General features: G+C 38.9%; 1 protein-coding gene and 1 long non-coding RNA gene across 2 annotated transcripts in view; one reads left to right on the plus strand and one right to left on the minus strand.

Annotated features, from left to right (window-relative positions):
* On the minus strand, positions 1-15,857 carry LOC133634207 (mucin-2-like). Its single transcript, XM_062027295.1, has 10 exons — positions 15,759-15,857; positions 13,975-14,145; positions 13,386-13,654; positions 4,839-5,105; positions 3,802-4,059; positions 3,330-3,623; positions 1,801-3,096; positions 1,360-1,488; positions 1,117-1,176; positions 1-982 (listed from the first exon to the last, which is right to left on the minus strand). Exons 3-9 carry the CDS (start codon positions 13,438-13,440, stop codon positions 1,130-1,132), a joined length of 2,346 nt encoding a protein of 781 aa, XP_061883279.1. The 5' UTR covers positions 13,441-13,654; positions 13,975-14,145; positions 15,759-15,857; the 3' UTR covers positions 1-982; positions 1,117-1,129.
* Positions 13,517-23,826, plus strand: part of LOC133634208 (uncharacterized) — a 16,056-nt gene continuing 5,746 nt past the window's right edge. The window contains exons 1-3 of the long non-coding RNA XR_009821908.1: positions 13,517-13,650; positions 16,720-16,831; positions 17,486-17,547. This is a non-coding gene — a long non-coding RNA (uncharacterized LOC133634208). The remainder of the gene's footprint in view (positions 13,651-16,719; positions 16,832-17,485; positions 17,548-23,826) is intronic.

Raw genomic sequence — 23,826 nt, forward strand, 5'->3', positions numbered from 1 at the left:
AAAAAATCTTTATTATCGACACAAATAACAATGTTATTTTAACATTCTTCATACAATAATCTTAAGAAAGCTTGCCACTGCAAAAAGAAAAACAATCTTAATTTTCGTGATTAATATCACTTGTGCAGGCATCTAACTTTTTAACATTTAAATTGTCACTCTGGTCAAACAAAATTAACTGTTAAAGGTTATTGGTCAAAGGTAAAACCCTGAAATGACTTAACTAAAATAAAATGACAATGCTGTGGTCACACTGGAATGGTACTGCTTTTAACGAGTGTCCACCAACGGAACAAGAACATTGCACTTGAATTTTGACAAATCCATTTTTGGCATATCATGGAGCTTATTGTTAGTAATGTAAGGTGATACCAAAATATAATACTTTATGCTTTCATCTAAGGTATTTAATCTTAGTTGGCTTTCAGTTTGTGCTGTAAAAAAACACAATTGTTTCTCTTGTTCTCTTCATGTGTTCTCTTAACATCACTTTCTGACTGGTCCTCATTTAAGAACCAGACTGAACAAATTGATTTATTGAAATAAATGTGACACAACATGATATTCATCTCTAAACAGTGGTGATACCACGACTCCTAGCTTACATTTCAACACAACATGATATTCATCTATAAACAGTGGTGATACCACGACTCTTAGCTTGCATTTCAACACAACATGATATTCATCTATAAACAGTGGTGATACCACGACTCTTAGCTTGCATTTCAACACAACATGATATTCATCTATAAACAGTGGTGATACCACGACTCTTAGCTTGCATTTCAACACACACTTAAAGATTAAAATCAATAGGAAACACCAAAAACATGATATGATCATAACGCATTTTCTAAGCATCCAAAGGAGACATTGCATGGTAAAGCATGAGTATAATGTATCATGAAGAACAAAGTACATCTCATCTCCAAGTGAAATGATGATGGAGACATCTCGGTGTTCCAGTTCACAAGCAGTCCTGGAGGAAGAAGATGACAGCATATTACCCACAGAAGTGAATCCAAGTTGTAGATCATCTTCACCCAAAGTCCGAAGAACATTTGGAAGGGCAAACAATCCTTGTAAGGTAAAAATCCTTGTAAGGTAACTCACCAGCTGCCGTATCTCACTCAGGCAGCATTCTCATTGAGACAAGGACGACCGGATCGGGAGCTGTCGGACAAACACAGGTTAACATCATCTCTCATTTTTCTGATATTTATCACAAGAACACATGTTAGAGTTAGATACGCGAAACTGTGTCTTGTGTGCTCTTGCAGAAGGTTCACATTACTCCTAGGAAGTGCAGAGAGTGATGCTGCACTGAGAAGAAGACAGGGGAGATATGTCCCTCACCATGTCTCTCTCTGTAACGCTTGACCATCACGATGATGATGGCGATCAACAGATAGACCACCGTCGTAAGGATCACCGACGTGGCAACAACGCAGACGATGCACACCTCGTCTGTTGAGCTCACCTTTTCTGTTGAGAGAAAAAAGCACAACTTGGTTGCTTGTAAACATCAAACATTGTCATCATGACAAAGAATAGAATAGCATTTAAAATATGTATTACAGTTGAATCAATGACTACATTCAATGTCACTGTTGTGCTGCACAGAGAAACACATACACACATACTGCTTTTTGCAAGTTCAGTAAGATTATTATTATCACCATCTTGCACTCATCCAATCACCTCTCTCAATGTTTAAATGACCGCCCTGCATATATTTAGGCGTTGAGTTAAAATCCCATATTTATTGTCTGAAACATTCTATTTGTCTCTGTTTACCTTCCAGATGATCTTTGGACTTGGTGAGCTCAGGAATTGGTTGGGTGGTGTTTTGGTTGCTCTCAGTGGTGACATCCAAGGTGCCACTGGTGGTACTAGGTCGGGTGGTGGGTTTGTTGCTCTCAGTGGTGACATCCAAGGTGCCACTGGTGGTACTAGGTCGGGTGGTGGGTTTGTTGCTCTCAGTGGTGACATCCAAGGTGCCACTGGTGGTACTAGGTCGGGTGGTGGGTTTGTTGCTCTCAGTGGTGACATCCAAGGTGCCACTGGTGGTACTAGGTCGGGTGGTGGGTTTGTTGCTCTCAGTGGTGACATCCAAGGTGCCACTGGTGGTACTAGGTCGAGTGGTGTTTTGGTTGCTCTCTGTGGTGACATCCAAGGTGCCTCTGGTGGTACTAGGTTGGGTGGTGGGTTTGTTGCTCTCAGTGGTGACATCCAAGGTGCCACTGGTGGTACTAGGTCGAGTGGTGTTTTGGTTGCTCTCTGTGGTGACATCCAAGGTGCCACTGGTGGTACTAGGTTGGGTGGTGGGTTTGTTGCTCTCAGTGGTGACATCCAAGGTGCCACTGGTGGTACTAAGTCGGGCGGTGTTTTGGTTGCTCTCAGTGGTGGCATCCAAGGTGCCACTGGTGGTACCAGGTCGGGTGGTGTTTTGGTTGCTCTCAGTGGTGGCATCCAAGGTGCCACTGGTGGTACTAGGTCGGGTGGTGTTTTGGTTGCTCTCAGTGGTGGCATCCAAGGTGCCACTGGTGGTACTAGGTCGGGTGGTGTTTTGGTTGCTCTCAGTGGTGGCATCCAAGGTGCCACTGGTGGTACTAGGTCGGGTGGTGTTTTGGTTGCTCTCAGTGGTGGCATCCAAGGTGCCACTGGTGGTACCAGGTCGGGTGGTGTTTTGGTTGCTCTCAGTGGTGGCATCCAAGGTGCCACTGGTGGTACCAGGTCGGGTGGTGTTTTGGTTGCTCTCAGTGGTGGCATCCAAGGTGCAACTGGTGGTACTAGGTCGGGTGGTGTTTTGGTTGCTCTCAGTGGTGGCATCCAAGGTGCCACTGGTGGTACTAGGTCGGGTGGTGTTTTGGTTGCTCTCAGTGGTGACATCGGAGCTGCCACTGGTGGTACTAGGTCGGGTGGTGTTTTGGTTGCTCTCAGTGGTGGCATCCAAGGTGCCACTGGTGGTACTAGGTCGGGTGGTGTTTTGGTTGCTCTCAGTGGTGACATCGGAGCTGCCACTGGTGGTACTAGGTCGGATCGTGGCTTGGCTCTCAATGGTTGTGTCACCAGATGTGCTTGTATTGAGGTCTGGATAGAAAAAATTATCAAGCACAAAGTTAAAAGTGATTCCCACAATAAATTGATAAACAGGTTTGTTTGTCTGTGTTAGGGTTGATAACCGGACCAAGAAGTAGTCGTACATAGTAGCATCTGAAACAGTAGTGTGCTACTTACATAGCATGGATGAAAAATAGTGATTTAGACTTCTGATGGGAAACATCTACATCATTGTGCAAGTTAACCAAATGTGTCTATCTCACCTTCACCGCTCAGGACGCTTCTGCTCTCCAGCTTGGTGACGATGTCCTCCTTGACACCAGTCATCTGAAACACACATTCGTACTTGCCCTCCATGTCGCCCGCCACCTTCAGGTCCACCGACATCTGGAAGGTCCCGTCCTGATTTTCGAGCATTTCTGTTTGCTCCACACCCTCAAGGAGCTTCTCGCCGTCTTTCCTCCAAAACATGACGGCTTTGTCGGGGTAGAAACCTGTTGCGTTGCAGCTGACTGGAGAAGACGGTGTGTTCTGGTGTAGAGACACCATTGGAAGGTCTGCACAGGAAGTGAGGCCACATATGAACAGAGGACAATATGGAGAGAAAGTGTGGGAGGAAAAAAGATGGAAAAAAAGAGAGAGAATGAAAAGAGTATAGTTTGTAATGCTAGTAATGTTCTAAAAGGGAACAAGCTAACATGGTTACAAATGTGAAAGTGAAAGGTATGGTTCTACCTGTTCTCAATAGGATAGCCAAGTACTTCTTCAAGTCAGAAGGACAATTCTCAATGTGGTCCTTGAAGTACTCTGGTGGTGCTCTGTCGTCCTCCCAGATCAGTTTGGTGGGATCTGCTTGTTCTTTTGCTGCGGTCCATCTCCATGTCTTCCTTTCCTCAATGTTTCCTCTATCATACCTATCCCAATACCAACCTGTGATCTCACCAGTGTCTTCATCCAATTCGCATCCAGAACCCCACATACCGTAGTAAGTAACTAAGAGAGTAACACAAAGTATTTATGTGAAACTAGGTTCATTTTACTGACTTCAGTTCTTAAGAGTCCCTCACTGAAAAATATCTGGGTATTCGAGTCACTCGTCTCAAACAAGTTTCTCCTTAAGACTTGAGTGTTGCTAAAGAACTCGCGAGTCGAGAGTAAAACTAAAGTCCTTTAATTGGTGAGTCAGAGGGACTTACCGAATGAGCGAGTTAATTGTTCGTTTTGTCGAGTTTACGATGCAGCTTGGGCAGGAAGGAAAAAAAATAGATATGATTTGAGACAAGCGCCAGATCTGTAGCTTTACACAACTTGTTACTTGGTTCCCTTTCTTAATTTAGCGAGTGGTAGCAGGTAAGCGAACGAGTTGACTGAGTTGACCGAGAGTCCAGATTCAGTAAAAATCATCCCCACTTAGGGCCTGATCTACTAATGGTTTGTGTGTATAAAAACATGTGCAAACTATCTACCAAACTCTCATGGGCAGAAAATTGTGTCCCTTAAATGAGACACAATTATAAATATAATCTCTCTCTCTCTCGCTCTCCCACTCACACACACACACACACACACACACACACACACACACACAAACACACACGCACACACACACACACACACACACACAAATCTTGTGGTTTTCTTAAAGGTCATCCTGGCATGGAAAGAGACAAGACAACATATCTGTGATATCTTAAAGGTAAATATATCTTAAAGTACAGTATTAAAGAGCACATTCAACACATTTTACTGTCAAAAGTTCAACGTAAACAAACCTTTAGGGTTGGTGTAATACTTCATGTGAGGTTTATACATGCTTCTGCAGAACTGCTCAGCAGCAACACTGGTCTCTGTCGCTCTCTGCCAGTACTGTGGATTCTCTGCTGTGATCTTCTTCATCCAGTTCTGTTTGGGTAGGACGTTCCTGTTGGTGTTGTCGTATTGCCAAATAACATCTCCATCCAGATCGCACCGATCGCTGTACTCTGTGACGTGTGAATCTTCAGATTCTATATTTTGCGAATACAGCATGTAGTGATTCTCTGAAAGAAAACCAAAAAAAAAACCAAGATGACTTAAAAAAAAAACACGTACAATAATCTTTTAGAAGGCGCAAATCAAATTGTGTTTTTTCGATCAAAAATACATTTTATGTTGCCATCCTCATTTTATTAATTGCGTATTAACAGTTGCTCGGAAAACACTTTTCAACACTCATTAGAAATTTTAATAGCAACTTTGCATATTTTAATAGCCTGCTATAAACCAACAAACCTGCTGAAAACATTTGTATTCTTATTATAATTGTATGCAGTCCTCCCCAGTCCTCTGCTGTTCTACTGGGTCATCTCAGTCATGTCTCAGCTACCTCTACCATGAATTGATTAACGTGGACCCCGACTTAAAACAAGTTGAAAAACTTATTTGGGTGTTACCATTTAGTGGTCAATTGTACGGAATATGTACTGTACTGTGCAATCTACTAATAAAAGTTTCAATCAATCAATCAATCAATCAATCCTGCAGCTTAGAGACACAACACTTTTCACAAAATGTGAGCTGTTCCAAGGATGGCCACCATCTGTGCACTTCCAATGATCTCAGGAATAAAAATAGTATTGACAATAACAATAATAACAAATACGTATTTTATTATTGACAATAACAATAATAACAAATAAATATTTTTTATTTTAATCATTATAATAGTAATTATAACAATTATTATATTTATATTGGGCCATCTGTAGAAATTGTAGATAAATATTGTTTTTTGTTTTTTTTTACAGTGGGGGTTGAATAATTTCAAGTGTGTATACGCCCACACAACTTCAACACATTTAAAGGAGCCATATGTAAGAATTGCATGTCAAGTCATCATTAAATGTCCCTGATATGTCAAAAGGCATTAATAAATCATGTTTTTTTCCCCAATACCTCTATAACTGATAACAGTAGTTCAGCCAGGATATGCTCATTTCAAAATTAGATTTACAGCCCCGAAATCTTGTTATTTTCATTTTGATGTCCCGCCCTCCATCGTTTGACCAATTAGAAAGTCTGTTAGTGTGTCACATCCAGGTTGCCAGTCAGGCACCGCCACCTTTGCCTGGCTACTGCCACTGGTAAAGTTACTAAACATGTCAGACTTTGGTAAATCAAAAAGGCCTTGTTACCATTCTCAACTTATTCATGACAAAGCCAGGAACAAAATGAGAATTTGTATCAGGGATGCCTTTGAAAGATGGAGACGATTGAAGGCAGAGAAGATTTTTTTCATCCGACGCCAAACTTACTCATTTCCTCCTTGATAGGCAAGTCAGGCATTTACGTTTTCTTATTACTTGTGATAATTGGAAATGGACATTTGGTATGTAAACTATATTGTCCAATACAGTCTATGATCTTGTCTAACAAAGCTAGTATGTTCCTGCGACCAATGCTTAGTGTGATGGTGCTCAGCTCCTAGTGTAATGCTTAGCATGCTAGCCCGGTCAATGACACATCGACATATAAGCTAACGGGGGAAATATATGCCCGTTAGCCTGTATGTCCATGTGTCATTCAAATGACAGGCCAAAATATATTTTCGATAAATAAAACCTATGTGGATATGGGTAGTGTCAGTGCCTATTTCCTTCTCAACATGCTGATACGCTGAGGAAATGAGTTCCGACATTAGCACGTGAAATGTATGGAGACAGACAAATCACATGATAAAATAATTCCTCATTAATATAGCCTATAGACATACCTTAGTAAAATGTCTCCTCTTTAGTTTTGGGCGTACATTATGCTGCTAAGCATGTTCTACTTATTTTCACCAGTATAACCATTGCTAGTGTTGGTTGTAGTTGGTTTTAGTCTTTGTTTTCTGAAAGTACTGAAAACAACCATATGGTTGCCATTTGTTGTGATATTGTACGCCGGCATGACGTACTTCTTCCTGAAAAGTTCTGTGTTAAATATTTTGTTTAGAGATTTGTTATTGACAAAATGCTTGTCTATTCAGCATTTATGGTCCCAGCACCTCAACTCTTAGTAAGAGGCAGTGGAAGTTGGAAGTTCCTTGGAGTAGCCCAGTCCATCCAGCTGGATTCGGCTGCGTATCTGGCAACCTCAGTCAGGGAGAGAGGGAGGGGATTACAGAATTTTGATCCTTTTCTGGCCACATTATTACATATGGCTCCTTTAACAGTGAATAATAACCATTTTGTGTTTACTCTTACATTTTACTGCTTTCATTTGTTTACAAATATGTCACATTTCTGGTATTGTGGGTTAAATAAAGTGAAGTACTTGGGGATAGGTGGATTGGCAACACTAAATAGTCCCTAGTGCAGGGGTCACCAACCTTTTTGAAACCAAGAGCTACTTCTTGGGTACTGATTAATGCGAAGGGCTACCAGTTTGATACACACTTAAATAAATTGCCAGAAATAGCCAATTTGCTCAATTTACCTTTAACTCTATGTTATTATTAATAATTAATGATATTTACACTTAATTGAACGGTTTAAAAAAGGAGAAAACACGAAAAAAAAATGACAATTAAATTTTGAAACCGTTTATCTTCAATTTCGACTCTTTAAAATTCAAAATTCAACCGAAAAAAAGAAGAGAAAAACTAGCTAATTTGAATCTTTTTGAAAAAATTAAAAAAATAATTCATGGAACATCATTAGTAATTTTTCCTGATTAAGATTCATTTTAGGATTTTGCTGACATGTTTTAAATAGGTTAAAATCCAATGTACACTTTGTTAGAATATATAACAAATTGGACCAAGCTATATTTGTAACAAAGAAAAATCATTATTTCTTCTAGATTTTAAAAAACAAAAATTTTAAAAGAAATTCAAAAGACTTTGAAATAAGATTTAAATGTGATTCTACAGATTTTCTAGATTTCCAGAATAATTTTTTTTGAATTTTAATCATAATAAGTTTGAAGAAATATTTCACAAATATTCTTCGAATTAAATTAAAATTTATTGATTATTCTTTACAATAAAAACAATAAATGTTCTTGAACATTGATTTAAATTGTCAGGAAAGAAGAGGAAGGAATTTAAAAGGTAAAAAGGTATATGTGTTAAAAAATCCTAAAATCATTTTTAAGGTTGTATTTTTTCTCTAAAATTGTCTTTCTGAAAGTTATAAGAAGCAAAGTAAAAAAATTAATGAATTTATTTAAACAAGTGAAGACCAAGTCTTTAAAATATTTTCTTGGATTTTCAAATTCTATTTGAGTTTTGTCTCTCTTAGAATTAAAAATGTTGAGCAAAGTGAGGCCAGCTTGCTAGTAAATAAAAAACATTTTTAAAATAGAGGCAGCTCACTGGTAAGTGCTGCTATTTGAGCTATTTTTAGAACAGTCCAGCGGGCTACTCATCTGGTCCTTACGGGCTACCTGGTGCCCGCGGGCACTGCGTTGGTGACCCCTGGTCTAGTGTGTAAATGTGTTGGCCCTGCAGTAAGGTGGCGACTTCCGCCCCCAGTGCAGCTGCTGGGATAGGCTCCAGCCCGCCCCCTTGCTGACAGGGCAGCACAGTGTGACAGTGGTTAGGGCTTTTGCCTCACAGGGAGAAGGTCTTGGGTTTGATTCCCGGGCTCTTTATTATTTCAGTTGGCATGTTCTCCCCGTGATTGTGTGGGTTCTCTCCGGGTACTCCGGCCTCCTCCCAACCGCCAAAGACATGCACCTGGGGATAGGCTGATTGGCAACATTAAAATTGGCCCTCATTTATTTTACAGTGAATCCCTGGCAAACACACCGGCCACTATTGTACCGTAAATTATTTAGTTTTGTTGTAAACAGGTTAACGATACGTCAGCTTTTTTTTCATAGTAATTTACCGTAAGCAAAAAACAGTTAACTGTTAACTTATCGGATTCAACGCCAACATACCGTCATGTCCTATACATCGTGACTGTATTTTTCAAGGTGACCTCCTGGCAACCTCTGCTGTCGGTATTTCACCGTGAATTGTGCAGTCTTTTTTTTTTTTAAGTGTCATTTTGGGTTATCTACTCTTTCTAGGTTTGCAGGAATCCACTGCTCTGATAAACTATTTTTGATTTTAAGGTGTTTCACTGTTGCTATTTAACAATTGCTTGCCGAAGGTCATTTTTTTACCGTGTGGGTCTCGTCGCTCCTGATTTGTTTCAGTTTCCGTACTCCCACTTTGTCTCATCAACACCCCCCCCCCATCCTCCACACTGTAAAAAATATGATTTGTAATTGTTGGACTAATTAAAGTTTTCAAGTTAGTCAGACTCAGAAATAAGGTTTCACTATGTTTAACTACCAAAACAGTGTCTGGCCAGCAAACTTCTCTCTATCGTTGCATCAAAAGGTATTTTCAAGTCCCTACTACAAGGATTTTTGAGTTGCAGTTAGGCCAGGGGTCGGCAACTCAAAATGTTGAAAGAGCCATATTGGACCAAAAATACAAAAACAAATCTGTCTGGAGCCGCAAAAAATTAAAAGCCATATTACATACAGATAGTGTGTCATGAGATATAAATTGAATTAAGATGCCTTAAAGGACACTAAATTACCTCAAATATACCTACAAATGAGGCATAATGATGCAATATGTACATATAGCTCGCCTAAATAGCATGTTAGCATCGATTAGCTTGCAGTCATGCAGTGACCAAATATGTCTGATTAGCACTCCACACAAGTCAATAACATCAACAAAACTCACCTTTGTGCATTCATGCATAACGTTAAAAGTTTGGTGGACAAAATGAGACAGAAAAAGAAGTGGCGTAAAACACGTCCTAGAAAGTCGGACAAAGTTCTACATGTAAACAAACTATACGGTGAGTTCAAGGACCGCCAAAATTAGTAGGACAAAACGGCGCTCGCCAAATACTTGAATCAGTGAAGCATGTTTAATATAAACAGTGTGCTTTATAACAATTAGGGAGATTTGTGTCATGTTTGTCCTCCTACAGAAACCATATTAAAACAAACAAAAAAAATTTTCCCCCTCATCTTTTTTTCAACATTTCTGAAAAAGCTCCAGAGAGCCACTAGGGCGGCGCTAAAGAGCCGCATGCGGCTCGCCGACCCCTGAGTTAGGCAAACGTCTTTTTGTTGGAAACCCCGTAGATTCCGTTTCAGGGGCACGAGTGAGTGGGTGTCAATATCGACTTCGTGGCCATGCAGAGCTGGATAAGGATCAAGTTTTGACGATTTGTCGAGTATTTATTTGGCTAAAAAGGTAAGTGTTTTTCTTTTGTTTTCTAGACAAGGGATGTTAATGGCAAAGTGCACTGTACTATTTAAATTGAAAGATGGAAAAAATGCTTTGCTAGCTACACTACTGATATTTTGGGGCCGTATGGCCCCAAAATAATAAATTTCACGAACGGGAACAAATGGTCTAGCACTAAGGGCATTTAGTAGGACAACGGTGAGTTCGTGTAATTATGGCATAATGTATTTAGCAGAGAAAAGGTTCCACTCGTGCGTGGAAAAAAGACGGGGTGGGAAGAGGGGTGGGGGCGGTGCGAAGGGTTCGGTTGGGCCTGTCAGTCAAACAAGAAGCGTAGCTCAGGGAGTGCGTGTTTGATGGTGAGGCTCGCCACCGGAGCAGAGACTGAACAACAGGTACCCTGGTTATAATCGACACCCGTGTAATATACATCAGTTGTGTTTTTATTCGAGTTTTCGTTTGCCACTGACATGAAGTCATGACCGTGGTTAAGCGTGTGTCGTCAATGCCCAAGATGGCGGTCGCCGATAGCAATGACTACTAAATGTAAAGCTGGTCACTTTCTGCGTGGGTCGAAACGAGGGTAATACATGTTTATAGCTATGTATGGTAAAGACATTGTGGTGATAACAAACTGTGTGAATGATGAATCGGGTTAATATTTTCGGATACTGAATGAGCAGTGTGTATTGACGGAAGAGCTAAGCTAATTATTACCCCGCCAGAATGCGCTAGCCCAGGGTTCCCCAAACTACGGTCCGCGGGCCGGATCCGGCCCCCCAGCATCCAAAATCCGGCCCACTGTAAGTCCCAAGTTAAAAAATGTGTTTTTAATTTAATTTTAAATTATTATTATTTATTTTTTTTCCTAATCCATTTTCTACTGCTTGTTACTCTCGGTGTCTCCTAGCCGCACAGGCAAATCATATTGTCTAAAAATAAATTTTCCCACCAATAATGTGACAATGTTAAATGTTGATGAACATCAATGTTAATTGATGTTAAATGACAAAACGGATTAACTCGCTGGAATATAAAGACAATGTATTTATATACAGCCCGGCCCCGGGCCAAATTTTTTTAACCCAATGCGGCCCCCGAGTCAAAAAGTTTGGGGACCCCTGCTCTAGCCGTAGGCCGGGAATATCCGCCCCCCCTCGTTCAAATGTGTTGTGGGTACTAGTGCTGCCGTGATTAGTCGACTGAGAATTCACACGGCGGGCGAGAGAGAGAGCATTGTCCCACCCACACAACCATCTGATTGGTATACACGCAGCATTGTCCCACCCACACAACCATCTGATTGGTACACACGCAGCATTGTCCCACCCACACAACCATCTGATTGGTACACACGAAGCATTATCAGCCAATCAGCAGTGCGTATTCATAGCGCATGTAGTCAGCGCTTCAGCGTCGAGCAGATAGGTGTTTAGCAGGTGAGCATCAGGCAGCGGACTCTCCCCAAATGATAATAAACACCTCCCAGTCAACTACTAGTAACATCACTATGAGCCCGTTGACCTACTAGAAACTTAAACTGGAGCTCAGCTCACTCGCAGTCCTGGTTTGAGGTGAAGGCTAATTACCTCTCAGTTCCAGCCACATCGACCCCTTCTGAGCGCCCATTTTCAGCTGCTGGGAATATTGTAAACAAGAAAAGAAGCAAAGCAAGTAGACATGCTAACCTTTCTTCATTACAACTGTTAGTCACTCACTGGAATGAGTAGAATTGGTCATTGTGTACTGTGTTGGACTGGATGTTTATTTTGCACATTTTAAAAGCAATACTTAATGTTTACAGTGCTCCAGAATATTTAGATTGACTGAAGTAACAAGAATTTCCGAGTTAGTTGAAGGTAAAAATACATGGAATTGAAGCATGAACTTTATTGTTGGTCCGACGTAAATATCATAATTAGGTGAACAAGATCGAGTTGGCATAACTCTTATCTAAACTTGGAAATCTTAGTTAGGTCAACAACAGTAGTCAAAGTTCAACAAGAATGTATGAGTTTGCTGAAGGTAAAAGTACATGGAATTGAAGCATGAATTTTATTGTTGGTCCCACAAAAATATCATAATTAGGTGAACAAGAAGATCCGAGTTGACATAACTTTTATCTTAACTTGTAAATCTTAGTTAAGTCAACAATAGTAGTAAAAAGTTGAGAAAACGCAAAAATCTGGTTGCCTTGAAAATGTGCGTTTTCTCAACTTTTTTTTTTTTTTTTACAGTGCAGCACCCTGATTTGCCTTCTCTGCAGCAGCAAAAAAAAAACACACACAAATGTAAATTCATAAGAGCATTTTTTAACAGACTTCATAACAACTTGTTAGTTAGCTTAAAAGGCTCCCGACCTTAACTCCCTCTTTCTTATCTCCTATTCCTGCCACCCTGTCGCTGTTTCATTATTAACTGACTTCAACAGTAGTCATCCAATAATGTTTTTAATTTGGTTTGGAATTTTTGTTTTCTCCAGGCGGTGTTCAGTCAGCCCCCAATACTGGCCTGCAGCTCATTTATACTGGGGCACGTACCCCGGTCAAAGGAGGGCCATGGCTAATACAATAACCAGCATCTTAATACAGCCAAACTCCCTCTATCCATACTTTTTAATTCATGACATGTCAAAAGACAGTGAAGAGCAGATTTATGACAAGATACCAGACAAGCGCTTAAGTGGATGAAACACCGACAGCAACTAAGAGTGTTTTTGAGCTCTGTTTCATATCATCACATATATTAAAAAACAATTAAAAACAGTGCAATACATTTTCATAACATGACAAGAAAAAAGTGTTGACAAAAATACTAAAGAGATAAAGTAAGACTACAATTACCATGAATTGATTAACGTGGACCCCGACTTAAACAAGTTGAAAAACTTATTGGGGTGTTACCATTTAGTGGTCAATTGTACGGAATATGTACTGTACTGTGCAACCTACTAATACAAGTCTCAATCAATCAATACAAATACAACAACATAAGAATAAATAATAAAAATAATACAATGTAAGACAAGAATATGGAACAACTTCAGTCCACTTAAGATGTTACAAAGAAGTTGTAAATAAAAACAACTCACCGGGAGACACGCTCTGCATTTGCACGGCCAGAAGGACGAAAAACAACAAATTCATGACGTCGGCGCAACTTTCAAAGATATTAGACTCTTTTACAAAAGCATAATTAAGCTGTCGTCTTCTTCCAGGTCCTCTGAAAGACTGGGAAGCCACTCGGGCGATGGAGGTCACACCTTTGCAGGCTCCTCCTCCTCCTCCTGCGGCCCGCGACCAGCGCCACGGTGGTGTCACGTGTTCGCACCTTCACCCTGACGTCATCACGCCAAGGTACCTGCCGTCCAGGACCGCATTATTCGTTTAACATGAATACATGTTAAAATGAAAAAAGACTTGTGAAAAAGCTGAAATATTCATTTTTTTGTAAGTACTGCATATTAAATATTTGAAAAAGTAATTAGTGAAGTTAACAGTAATAATACAGTACTGACATTGGTCATTATTACACCATAAATAATATATATATTATAATGTATACAATATATATGGTATTATTATAATAATAATACTAGTAATAACAATGTTAACAAAGAATAATAATATGTATTTATATTATGACCATTACTATCATCTTAAATGTATTAATAACAATACCATCCATCCAGCTTCCTCCGCTTATCCGAAGTCGGGTCGCGGGGGCAGCAGCCCAAGTAGAGAAGCCCAGACTTCCCTCTCCCCAGCTACTTCCAGCTCTAACCGAGGCGTTCCCAGTTCAGCTGGGAGACATAGTCTGTCCACCGTGTCCAGGGTCTTCCCCGTGGTCTCCTACCATTATGATAAAGAATAATAATATTTTACCTTTTATTATCATCATTACTACCAACTTATATGGAGAAATACACTTATTAGATTAAAAAGTAGATTATAGAGAAAGAAGGAGCAAAAACTGAAGAAAAATGTGTAAAAGTATAAAGTGTTATGATAGCTAATGTGTACATATATGTGTGTAATATGTACACTATATTGCCAAAAGTATTTGGCCACCCATCCAAATGATGACAATCAGGTGTCCTAATCACTTGGCCTGGCCACAGGTGTATAAAATGCAGCACTTCGGCATGGAGACTGTTTCTACAAACATTTGTGAAAGAATGAGCCGCTCTCAGTGATTTCCAGCGTGGAACTGTCACAGGATGCCAACTGTGCAACAAATACAGTCGTGAAATTTCCTCGCTCCTAAACATTCCAAAGTCAACTGGACTTTATTATAAGAAAATGGAAGAGTTTGGGAACAACAGCAACTCAGCCACAAAGTGGTAGGCCATGGTACATTTCGGACTGCATTTTGCAGAGTGTGACATTTGGTGGAGGAGGAATTATGGTGTGGGGTTGTTTTTCAGGAGCTGGGCCTGGCCCCTTAGTTCCAGTGACAGGAACTTTGAATGCTCCAGGATACCAAAACATTTTGGACAATTCCATGCTCCCAACCTGGTGGGAACAGTTTGGAGCGGGCCCCTTCCTCTTCCAACATGACCGTGCACCAGTGCACAAAGCAAGGTCCATAAAGACATGGATGACAAGAGTCTGGTGTGGATGAACTTGACTGGCCTGCACAGAGTCCTGACCTAAACCCGATAGAACACCTTTACTATGAATTAGAACGCAGACTGAGAGCCAGGCCTTCTCCACCAACATCAGTGTGTGACCTCACCAATGCGCTTTTGTAAGAATGGTGGAACATTCCTATAAACACACTCTGCAACCTTGTGGACAGCCTTCCCAGAAGAGTTGAAGCTATAATAGTTGCAAAAGGTCATATTGAACCCTATGGGTTAGGAATGGGATGGCACGTCAAGTTCATATGTGAGTCAAAGCTGGTGGCCAAATACTTTTGGCAATATAGTGTATTTTATTCATCTTTAAAATATATTTTTGACCCCACACAAAGACGAAACATCTTTGTGTGTGTTGTGCTATGATACTATCAACACAGCACACTTCTTAGCAGAACTTGTGATGCGGGCCAGACTGAAGACACCAGCAGGCCACACTTGGCCTGCGGTTCGTAGTTTGGACACCCCTGGCATAGCGTGAAGAACAAGGTTGTTTGCAGATATATAAGACTCTCTGATTAGCCATCAGAAGCAGGTGAACCTTCTGGTCACTAATCAATGGCAGGTGAGAATAATCAGTGCTCAAAGTAATCAAAGAAAGGAGCACTGAAACAAAATAGACCTTAGAGATAGGAGAACTACAACAAAACATGTGATAAAGTCACATTCCTTTTGTCCTGGTCTGGACTTCAAAAGCTTGCTTTGGCACAGGACATGTACTTTTGTAGCAACTCATGTTTTAGGGAGTAAAACAAACCAACAGATGTGTCAGTGAAATACATTTGAACCTGTGACAATGTTTCCAATGTTTCCCAGTAAACACACCTGACTGTGATAGTTGGCCACATTGCTCCTGCATTCTTTGCATTTGAATATAGAGCAAAGTCTCCAACAGGTCCTTTGTTGCTGCCAGCAGCTAATCACCTGATTTTGAGTAGCCAATCAAAGGGGCAACGGCTGTTTGCTCCAACTCTTACGCTGCAAAAACTGAAATCTAAGTGAGATTAAAGGCCTACTGAAATGAAATGTTTTTATTTAAACGGGGATAGCAGATCCATTCTATGTGTCATACTTGATCATTTTGCGATATTGCCATATTTTTGCTGAAAGGATTTAGTAGAGAACAACGTCGATAAAGTTCGCAACTTTTGGTCTCTGATAAAAAAAAAAACCCTTGCCTGTACCGGAAGTAGCGTGACGTTGTCAGTTGTTCACTCCCTCATATTTTCCTATTGTTTTCAACGCAGCTAGAGCTATTCGGACCATTACCCCATTAATAAGCGAGGATGAAAGATTTGTGGACGAGGAACGTTAGAGTGACGGACTAGAATGCAGTGAAATACATATTTTTTTTCGCTCTGACCGTAACTTAGGTACAAGCTGGCTCATTGGATTCCACACTCTCCTTTTTCTATTGTGGATCACGGATTTGTATTTTAAACCACCTGGGATACTATATCCTCTTGAAAATGAGAGTCGAGAACGCGAAATGGACATTCAGTGCCTTTTATCTCCACGACAATACATCGGCGAAACGCTTTAGCTACGAGCTAACGTGATAGCATCGTGCTTTAACTGCATATATAAACAAAAAAAATAAACCCCTGACAGGAAGGATAGATAGAAAATCAACAATACTATTAAACCGTGGACATGTAACTACACGGTTAATGCTTTCCAGCCTGGCGAAGGTTAACAATACTGTGCTAACAACGCCATTGAAGCTAACTTAGCAACCAGACCTTACAGAGCTATGCTAAAAACATTACCTCTCCACCTACGCCAGCCAGCCTTCATCTGCTCATCAACACCCGTGCTCACCTGCGTTCCAGCGATCAACAGAAGGACGAAGGACTTCACCCGATGCGTTTGGCGGCCCGGAGACGTAGGAAGTCAAGGTGAGGTCGCGGCTAGCACGTCTGCTCTCCAACAAAGTCGTCCTGGTTGTGTTGCTGTAGTCCACTGCTAATACACCGATCCCACCTACAACTTTCTTCTTTGCAGCCTTCATTGTTCATTAAACAAATTGCAAAAGATGTCCAGAATACTGTGGAATTATGAAATGAAAACAGAGCTATATAGGGATAAAGGATTTATATAAATACAATTCATTCATTCATTCAAAAGTGGAACTGCAATGAGTAATGTGCAGTCATAAAAATACCGGACACATTTTGTCCTGTGACCGTTCAATTTGGAACGCGTACTTTTGTTTCTAAATACGGGACGATTCCCTTTTTCAAGGGACGTTTGGCAACCCTAGGGATGTGACCATAAATGATATTAATAATAACCGCAGTAAAACTCCTGTTTTAGATTTAAATTGCTGAAAAAACGTAATTGATAACTATACTTTGATCAACTCCGGGACCGGCTAGCGCTAGCTGACTAGCTCTATGAAAACAAGAGACATTAATGCCACTCCTCATTAATAAATGACATACCCCAACATAAACTTATACATCACTGTTTTATGATGTACACATTCTAAAATAATATGACTCTTAACAACTATAAATGAAGTTTGATTTGAACATTTCTGTTGCCAACAGGTTGCATGTTTGCGGTGGTCGTGTCCCCAAGATGCAGGAAGGAACGGCAGAGCAGCGTGCAAGTAGGAAACATTTTTAAACTTTCTTCAAGCAAGGCAACTATACAAGAAGTCGTGCTGCTGGGCAACAAACGTGAAGAGTAGCACAAAACTTCAATCGCTAGCAAGACTAGGAACAAACATAAGGGGCCAACAAGACTGCCAGGCTGAGGTATAAATAGCTCTCTGATTAGTGATCAGGAGCAGGTGAGATTCCCCACCACTAATCTGAGGCAGGTGCATTAAAGGAGCCATATGTAATAATTTCATGTCAAGTCATCATTAAATGGCCCTAATATGTCAAAAGGCACTAATAAATCATATTCTTTTGCAATACCTCTATAACTGATTACAGTAGTTCAGCCGGGATATGCTCATTTCAAAATTACATTTACAGCCCCGAAATCGTGTTATTGTTTTCATTTCGATGCCCCGCCCTCCACCGTTTGACCAATTAGAAAGTCAGTGAGTGTGTCACATCCAGGTTGCCAGTTACGCACCTCCACCTTCGTCTGGCTTTTGCCACTGGTAAAGTTACTAAACATGTCAGACCTTAGTAAATCTAAAAGGCCTCGTTACCATTCTCAACTTATTCATGACAAATCCAGGAACAAAACGAGGATTTGTATTGGGGATGCCTTTGAAAGATGGAGACAAATGAAGGTGGAGAAGATTTTTTCATCTGACGCCAAACTTGTTAATTTCCTCCTTGATAGGCAAGTCAGGCATTTATGTTTTCTTATTACTTGTAATAAATGGAAATGGACATTTGGTATGTAAACTATATTGTCCAATACAGTCTATGATCTTGTCTAACAAAGCTAGTATGTTCCTGCAACCAATGGTTAGCATGCTAGCCCGTTCAATGACACATCAACATATAGGCTAACGGGGGAAATATATGCCCGTTAGCCCGTATGTCGATGTGTCATCCAACTGACAGGCCAAAATATATTTTCGACAAATAAAACCTATGTGGATATGTGTAGTGTCAGTGCCTATTTCCTTCTCAACATGCTGATACGCTGAGGAAATGTGTTCCGACATTAGCACGGCTGTCATCATGGCAATGTGAAACGTATGGAGACAGACAAATCACATTATAAAATAATTCCTCATTGGTGTTTGCATATTATGGACTACATGCACCAAGTTATATGGCAATCTGAAACGTTTGAAACAGTAGCCTATAGACTTACCTTGGTAAAATGTCTCCTCTTTAGTTTTGGGCGTACATTAGGCTGCTAAACATGCTCTACTTATTTTCACTTCCGCTCGGGACGGTTTCCTGCTGGCCCCACTATGGACTGGACTCTCGCTGATGTGTTGGATCCACTGTGGACCGGACTTTCACAATATTATGTCAGACCCACTCGACATCCATTGCTTTCGGTCTTCCCTAGAGGGGCCTGGGGGGTTACCCACAAATGCTGTCCTCTCCAAGGTTTCTCATAGTCATTCACATCGACGTCCCACTGGGGTGAGTTTTTCCTTGCCCGTATGTGGGCTCTGTACCGAGGATGTCGTTGTGGCTTGTGCAGCCCTTTGAGACACTTGTGTTTTAACATGTAAAGCGACTTTGGGTACTTAGAAAAGCGCTATATAAATCCCAGTTATTATTATTATTATTATTACTTGGGATTTAGGGCTATATAAATAAACATTGATTGATTGATTGATAGAGTTGGTTGTAGTTTGTTTTAGTCTTTGTTTTCTGATAGTGCTGACAATAACCATATGGTTGCCATTTGTTGTGATATTGTACACAGGCATGTCATACTTCTTCCTGACAATAGCCTAATTTCTGTGTAAAATGGAGTAGCCCAGTCCATCAAGCTGGATTCGGCTGCGTATCTGGCAACCTCAGTCAGAATTTTGACTGTGATTGCAGTACCATTTCTGGCCACATTATTACATATGGCTCCTTTAAATGAGTGTCCGTGGCAACAAAGGGAGCGCTGGAACAGAAAAGAACACTCAACTAAGGAGAAATAATAACAAATACCAGAATATGACCTGGTCATAACAATTTCCCCCGAAAAGTATTTCAAAGGGGAATATTTTGTGAAGTAATTGGAGCCTTAAATAGGTCAATAATTCATAACAAAATTGATTTTGATTTATTATTATATTTTGAGCAAAAACAAGTTTTTAGGACGTCACACTAAAACCCTCAGGGCTCCCACTTATAAATATGTTTTTGTTTTTTTTACTTTAAATCCATACATTTCTAGATTAACTTCAGATCTCTCCATCAATTATACGTTTTTATTATTTTTTTAATTTTTTGTTTTTGTTTTATACCCTTTTTGTGGTAGAAAACTTAGTTTTCTATGGCAAACACAAAATATGCATCATTTCCCCCCCTTATTTAAATATTTCAAAGTGGAATATTTGATGTGAAGTAATTGGAGCCTTCTATAGGTCAACATTGATTTTGATTCATTATTATATTTTGAGCAAAGACAGTTTTTAATCATCAAAATCATACTGAAATCTTCAGGGCCATACTTATAAAAGTGTTAAAAATACATCATATGCTATATATATATATATATATTATTATTATTATTATTTTTTTTAACTTTAAACCTATAAACTTTGATATCAACTTCAGATCTATCCGTCAATTATAAGTTTTTATTTTTTTGTTTTATGCTACTTTTGTCAAAGAAAATGTTGCTTTTTATATGGAAAACACACAAAATATGCAATATTTTTACCCAAAAATAATTCAAAGTAGAATATTTGATGTGAAGTAATTGGAGCCTTAAATAGGTCAATAATCCATAGCAACATTGTTTTTGATTCATTATTATATTTTGACCAAAGAAGGTTTTTAAGAAACAAAATCCTCAGGGCTCCATTTATAAAAGTGTTAAAAATACATCATAAGTTATTTTTGTTTAATTTGTTTACTTTAAACCTATACATTTTGAGATCAACTTCAGATCAATCCGTCAATTATACGTTTTTATATATTTTATTTTATGCTATTTTTGTCAAAGAAAATGTTGTCTTTTATATGGCAAACACACAAAATATGTAATATTTCTACCAAAAAATATTTCAAAGTGGAATATTTGATGTGAAGTCATTGGAGCCTTCAATAAGTCAATAATTCATAACATTATTTTGATTCATTATTATTTTTGGAGCAATGACAATGAGCAAAGAAAAAAAACCACGTTGTGTTATAAGAGTCAACATTGCAACTTTTTCTCGTTACATTTCACCTGTTTGCTCTTTTTTTGTTCGTTTGTTTTTTTGTTTTTTTGTTTTTATGTATGAGTATGAGATGTGGGACCCAAACAGGATGGATTCTGTTTTACCCAAGTGTATGGATAGCATACGTAGCATACGATTGGTTCATATCACCCCGGTGTTGAACATATTGACGGACTATCAGCGCTCAAAAGTCCGTGACTGGCGAATTTATAATAGGACATGTGTTTTTGTAGCCGGGTAAGATGGCAAAAACAGCCCAAAGATGGATAAATATTAGTCATGTTAGGGTAAAGTGAACTGAAAGTGAAATGAAAACCATTGTTTTTTTTGTGCAAGAAGTGAGAAACAGCGCCCTCTGGCGTGAGTGTAAAAGCTTACAACACCTGGTATTCCCAGGCTTGTGCACCTCCGAGTCCAGAAGCTCTGCTCAACAGACCAATCATTGAGCTCTGTTGAGCAGAGAGTTTCCTCAACAGACCAACCAAATAGCTATGTTGAGCAGAGTCGAGGAGACGGTCTTGCTCAACAGACCAATCACAAGAGCTCTGTTGAGCAGCCTTATTATAATACAACATGGCGGCCTCCATGAAACAAGCGATCACTTTTGGAACGATGTGTATTCTCCATAATTATGATACATTGTTATATGGTTATATTGCTACAAACTGTTACTAAAAGAAGTTCCTTTCTTGGGAGGTAGTGGAATGTGATGTGATGATGACAATCCGCTACCTCCCAAGAAAGGAACTTCTTTTCAAAAGAACATTTGATACTTTTTTGACACTAGACCGTACGAAAAATATTGAATTTCCTGCAGCTGATAAGAAGAGGAGAGAGTATTATTAATACGATTACTCTTCACGTTTAGTAACTACAAGAAGTGAATGCAGTAACAGTTTGTAGCAATATAACAATGTATCATAATTATTACACAATATGAGAATGTGTGCTGTATAAATTAATGAATGAATTACTTCATTTAATTATAGCAAATTTATCACAGTAAATATGCAGGGATTACCTAAACTGATGTGTTGTGTTAATTTAGCAATACAAAGTGTAGTTGTTGATTGTTTAATTTCATTTCTAATGAATTAAACACAACATTAAACCAAGTACAAGAGCAAATTGGGCAGATTTTGCTAATGTATTGTGTTAATTAAGCAGTATAAAATATATGACAATGATTTACTCGTCAGTTGCTTTATTTTATTTATAAAAGCTTAGACCACAAATGAAAAGACATACAAGAGGCCGTGTATTTAAAAAGTGTTAGTTTGCATTTCTCTTGAAGGACTTGGATGAATAAAGGCAGACACAACGTCTTCAAATCATGTCAGACTCGGGGTGGACTGCTGGCCTGAAAATGTTTGTCAGCACTGGGACCTGAAAAATACTCCTGACCTAAAAATACTCATACATAAAAACAAAAAAAAAGAGCAAACAGGTGAAAGTAACGAGAAAAAGTTGCAATGTTGACTCTTATAACACAAGGTGTTTTTTTTCTGTCATTGCTCAAAAAATAATAATGAATCAAAATAATGTTGTTATGAATTATTGACTTATTGAAGGCTCCAATGACTTCACATCAAATATTCCACTTTGAAATATTTTTTGGTAGAAATATTACATATTTTGTGTGTTTGCATATAAAAGGCAACATTTTCTTTGACAAAAATAGCATAAAAATAATAATATAAAAACGTATAATTGACGGATTGATCTGAAGTTGATCTCAAAATGTATAGGTTTAAAGTAAAAATTAAAATAAAAAAAATAACGTATGGTGTATTTTTAACACTTTTATAAGTGGAGCCCTGAGGATTTGAGTAGGATTTTGTTTCTTAAAAACTGTCTTTGGTCAAAAAATAATAATGAATCAAAATAATGTTGTTATGAATTATTGACCTATTTTAGGCTCCATTTACTTCACATCAAATATTCTACTTTGAATTATTTGGGGGTAAAAAATTGCATATTTTGTGTGTTTTCCATATAAAAGGCAACATTTTCTTTGACAAAAATAGCACAAACCAAAAATATAAAAACTTATAATTGACGGATAGATCTGAAGTTGATATCAAAGTTTATAGGTTTAAAGTAAAAAAAAAAAAAAAAAGGGTATTTTAACACTTTTATAAGTGGGGCCCTGAAGATTTCAGTAGAATTTAGTTTATTAAAAAGTGTCTTTGCTCCAAATATAATAATGAATCAAAATCAATGTTGACCTACAGAAGGGTCCAATTACTTCACATCAAATATTCCACTTTGAAATATTTAATGGAGGGGAAGTGTCACATATTTTGTGTGTTCGCCATAACAAAACTAAGTTTTCTACCACAAAAAGGGTATAAAACAAAAACAAAATTAATAAAAACGTATAATTGACGGAGAGATCTAAAGTTACTCTAGAAATTGATGGATTTAGAGTAAAAAAACAACAACAACAAAATACTTAACACTTTTATAAGTGGGGCCCTGAGGGTTTTAGTGACTTCCTAAAAACTGTCTTTGCTCATAATATGATAATAAATCAAAATCAATGTTGTTATGAATTATTGACCTATTTAAAGGCCTACTGAAATGACATTTTTTTATTTAAACGGGGATAGCAGATCCATTCTATGTGTCATAGAATGTCATCATTCATGTCATAGTGTCATCATTTCGCGATATTGCCATATTTTTGCTGAAAGGATTTAGTAGAGAACATCGACAATAAAGTTCGCAACTTGTGCTTGCTGATAAAAAAAAGCCTTGCCTGTACCGGAAGTAGCGTGACGTCACCGGTTGAAAGGCTTCTCACAATTCCCCGTTGTTTACAATGGAGCGAGAGAGATTCAGACCGAGAAAGCGACGATTACCCCATTAATTTGAGCGAGGATGAAAGATTTGTGGATGAGGAAAGTGAGAGTGAAGGACTACAGTGCAGTGCAGGGTGTATCTTTTTTGCTCTGACCGTAACTTAGGTACAAGCTGGCTCATTGGATTCCACACTTTCTCCTTTTTCTATTGTGGATCACGGATTTGTACTATATCCTTTTGAAAATGAGAATCGAGAACGCGAAATGGACA

The sequence above is a fragment of the Entelurus aequoreus genome, linkage group LG18 (assembly GCF_033978785.1).
Source record: "Entelurus aequoreus isolate RoL-2023_Sb linkage group LG18, RoL_Eaeq_v1.1, whole genome shotgun sequence".
Lineage (NCBI taxonomy): Eukaryota > Metazoa > Chordata > Actinopteri > Syngnathiformes > Syngnathidae > Entelurus > Entelurus aequoreus.

What these genes read in the sequence shown, in the direction of transcription:
- LOC133634207 (XM_062027295.1), bottom strand. Translation starts at nt 13,440, where the DNA reads ATGAATTTGTTGTTTTTCGTCCTTCTGGCCGTGCAAATGCAGAGCGTG. An exon ending in AATGCAGAGCGTGTCTCCCG is followed by an intron (nt 5,106 to 13,385) that starts GTGAGTTGTTTT and finishes GTTTTCTTTCAG; the next exon opens with AGAATCACTACATGCTGTAT. An exon ending in GTATTACACCAACCCTAAAG is followed by an intron (nt 4,060 to 4,838) that starts GTTTGTTTACGT and finishes TTACTCTCTTAG; the next exon opens with TTACTTACTACGGTATGTGG.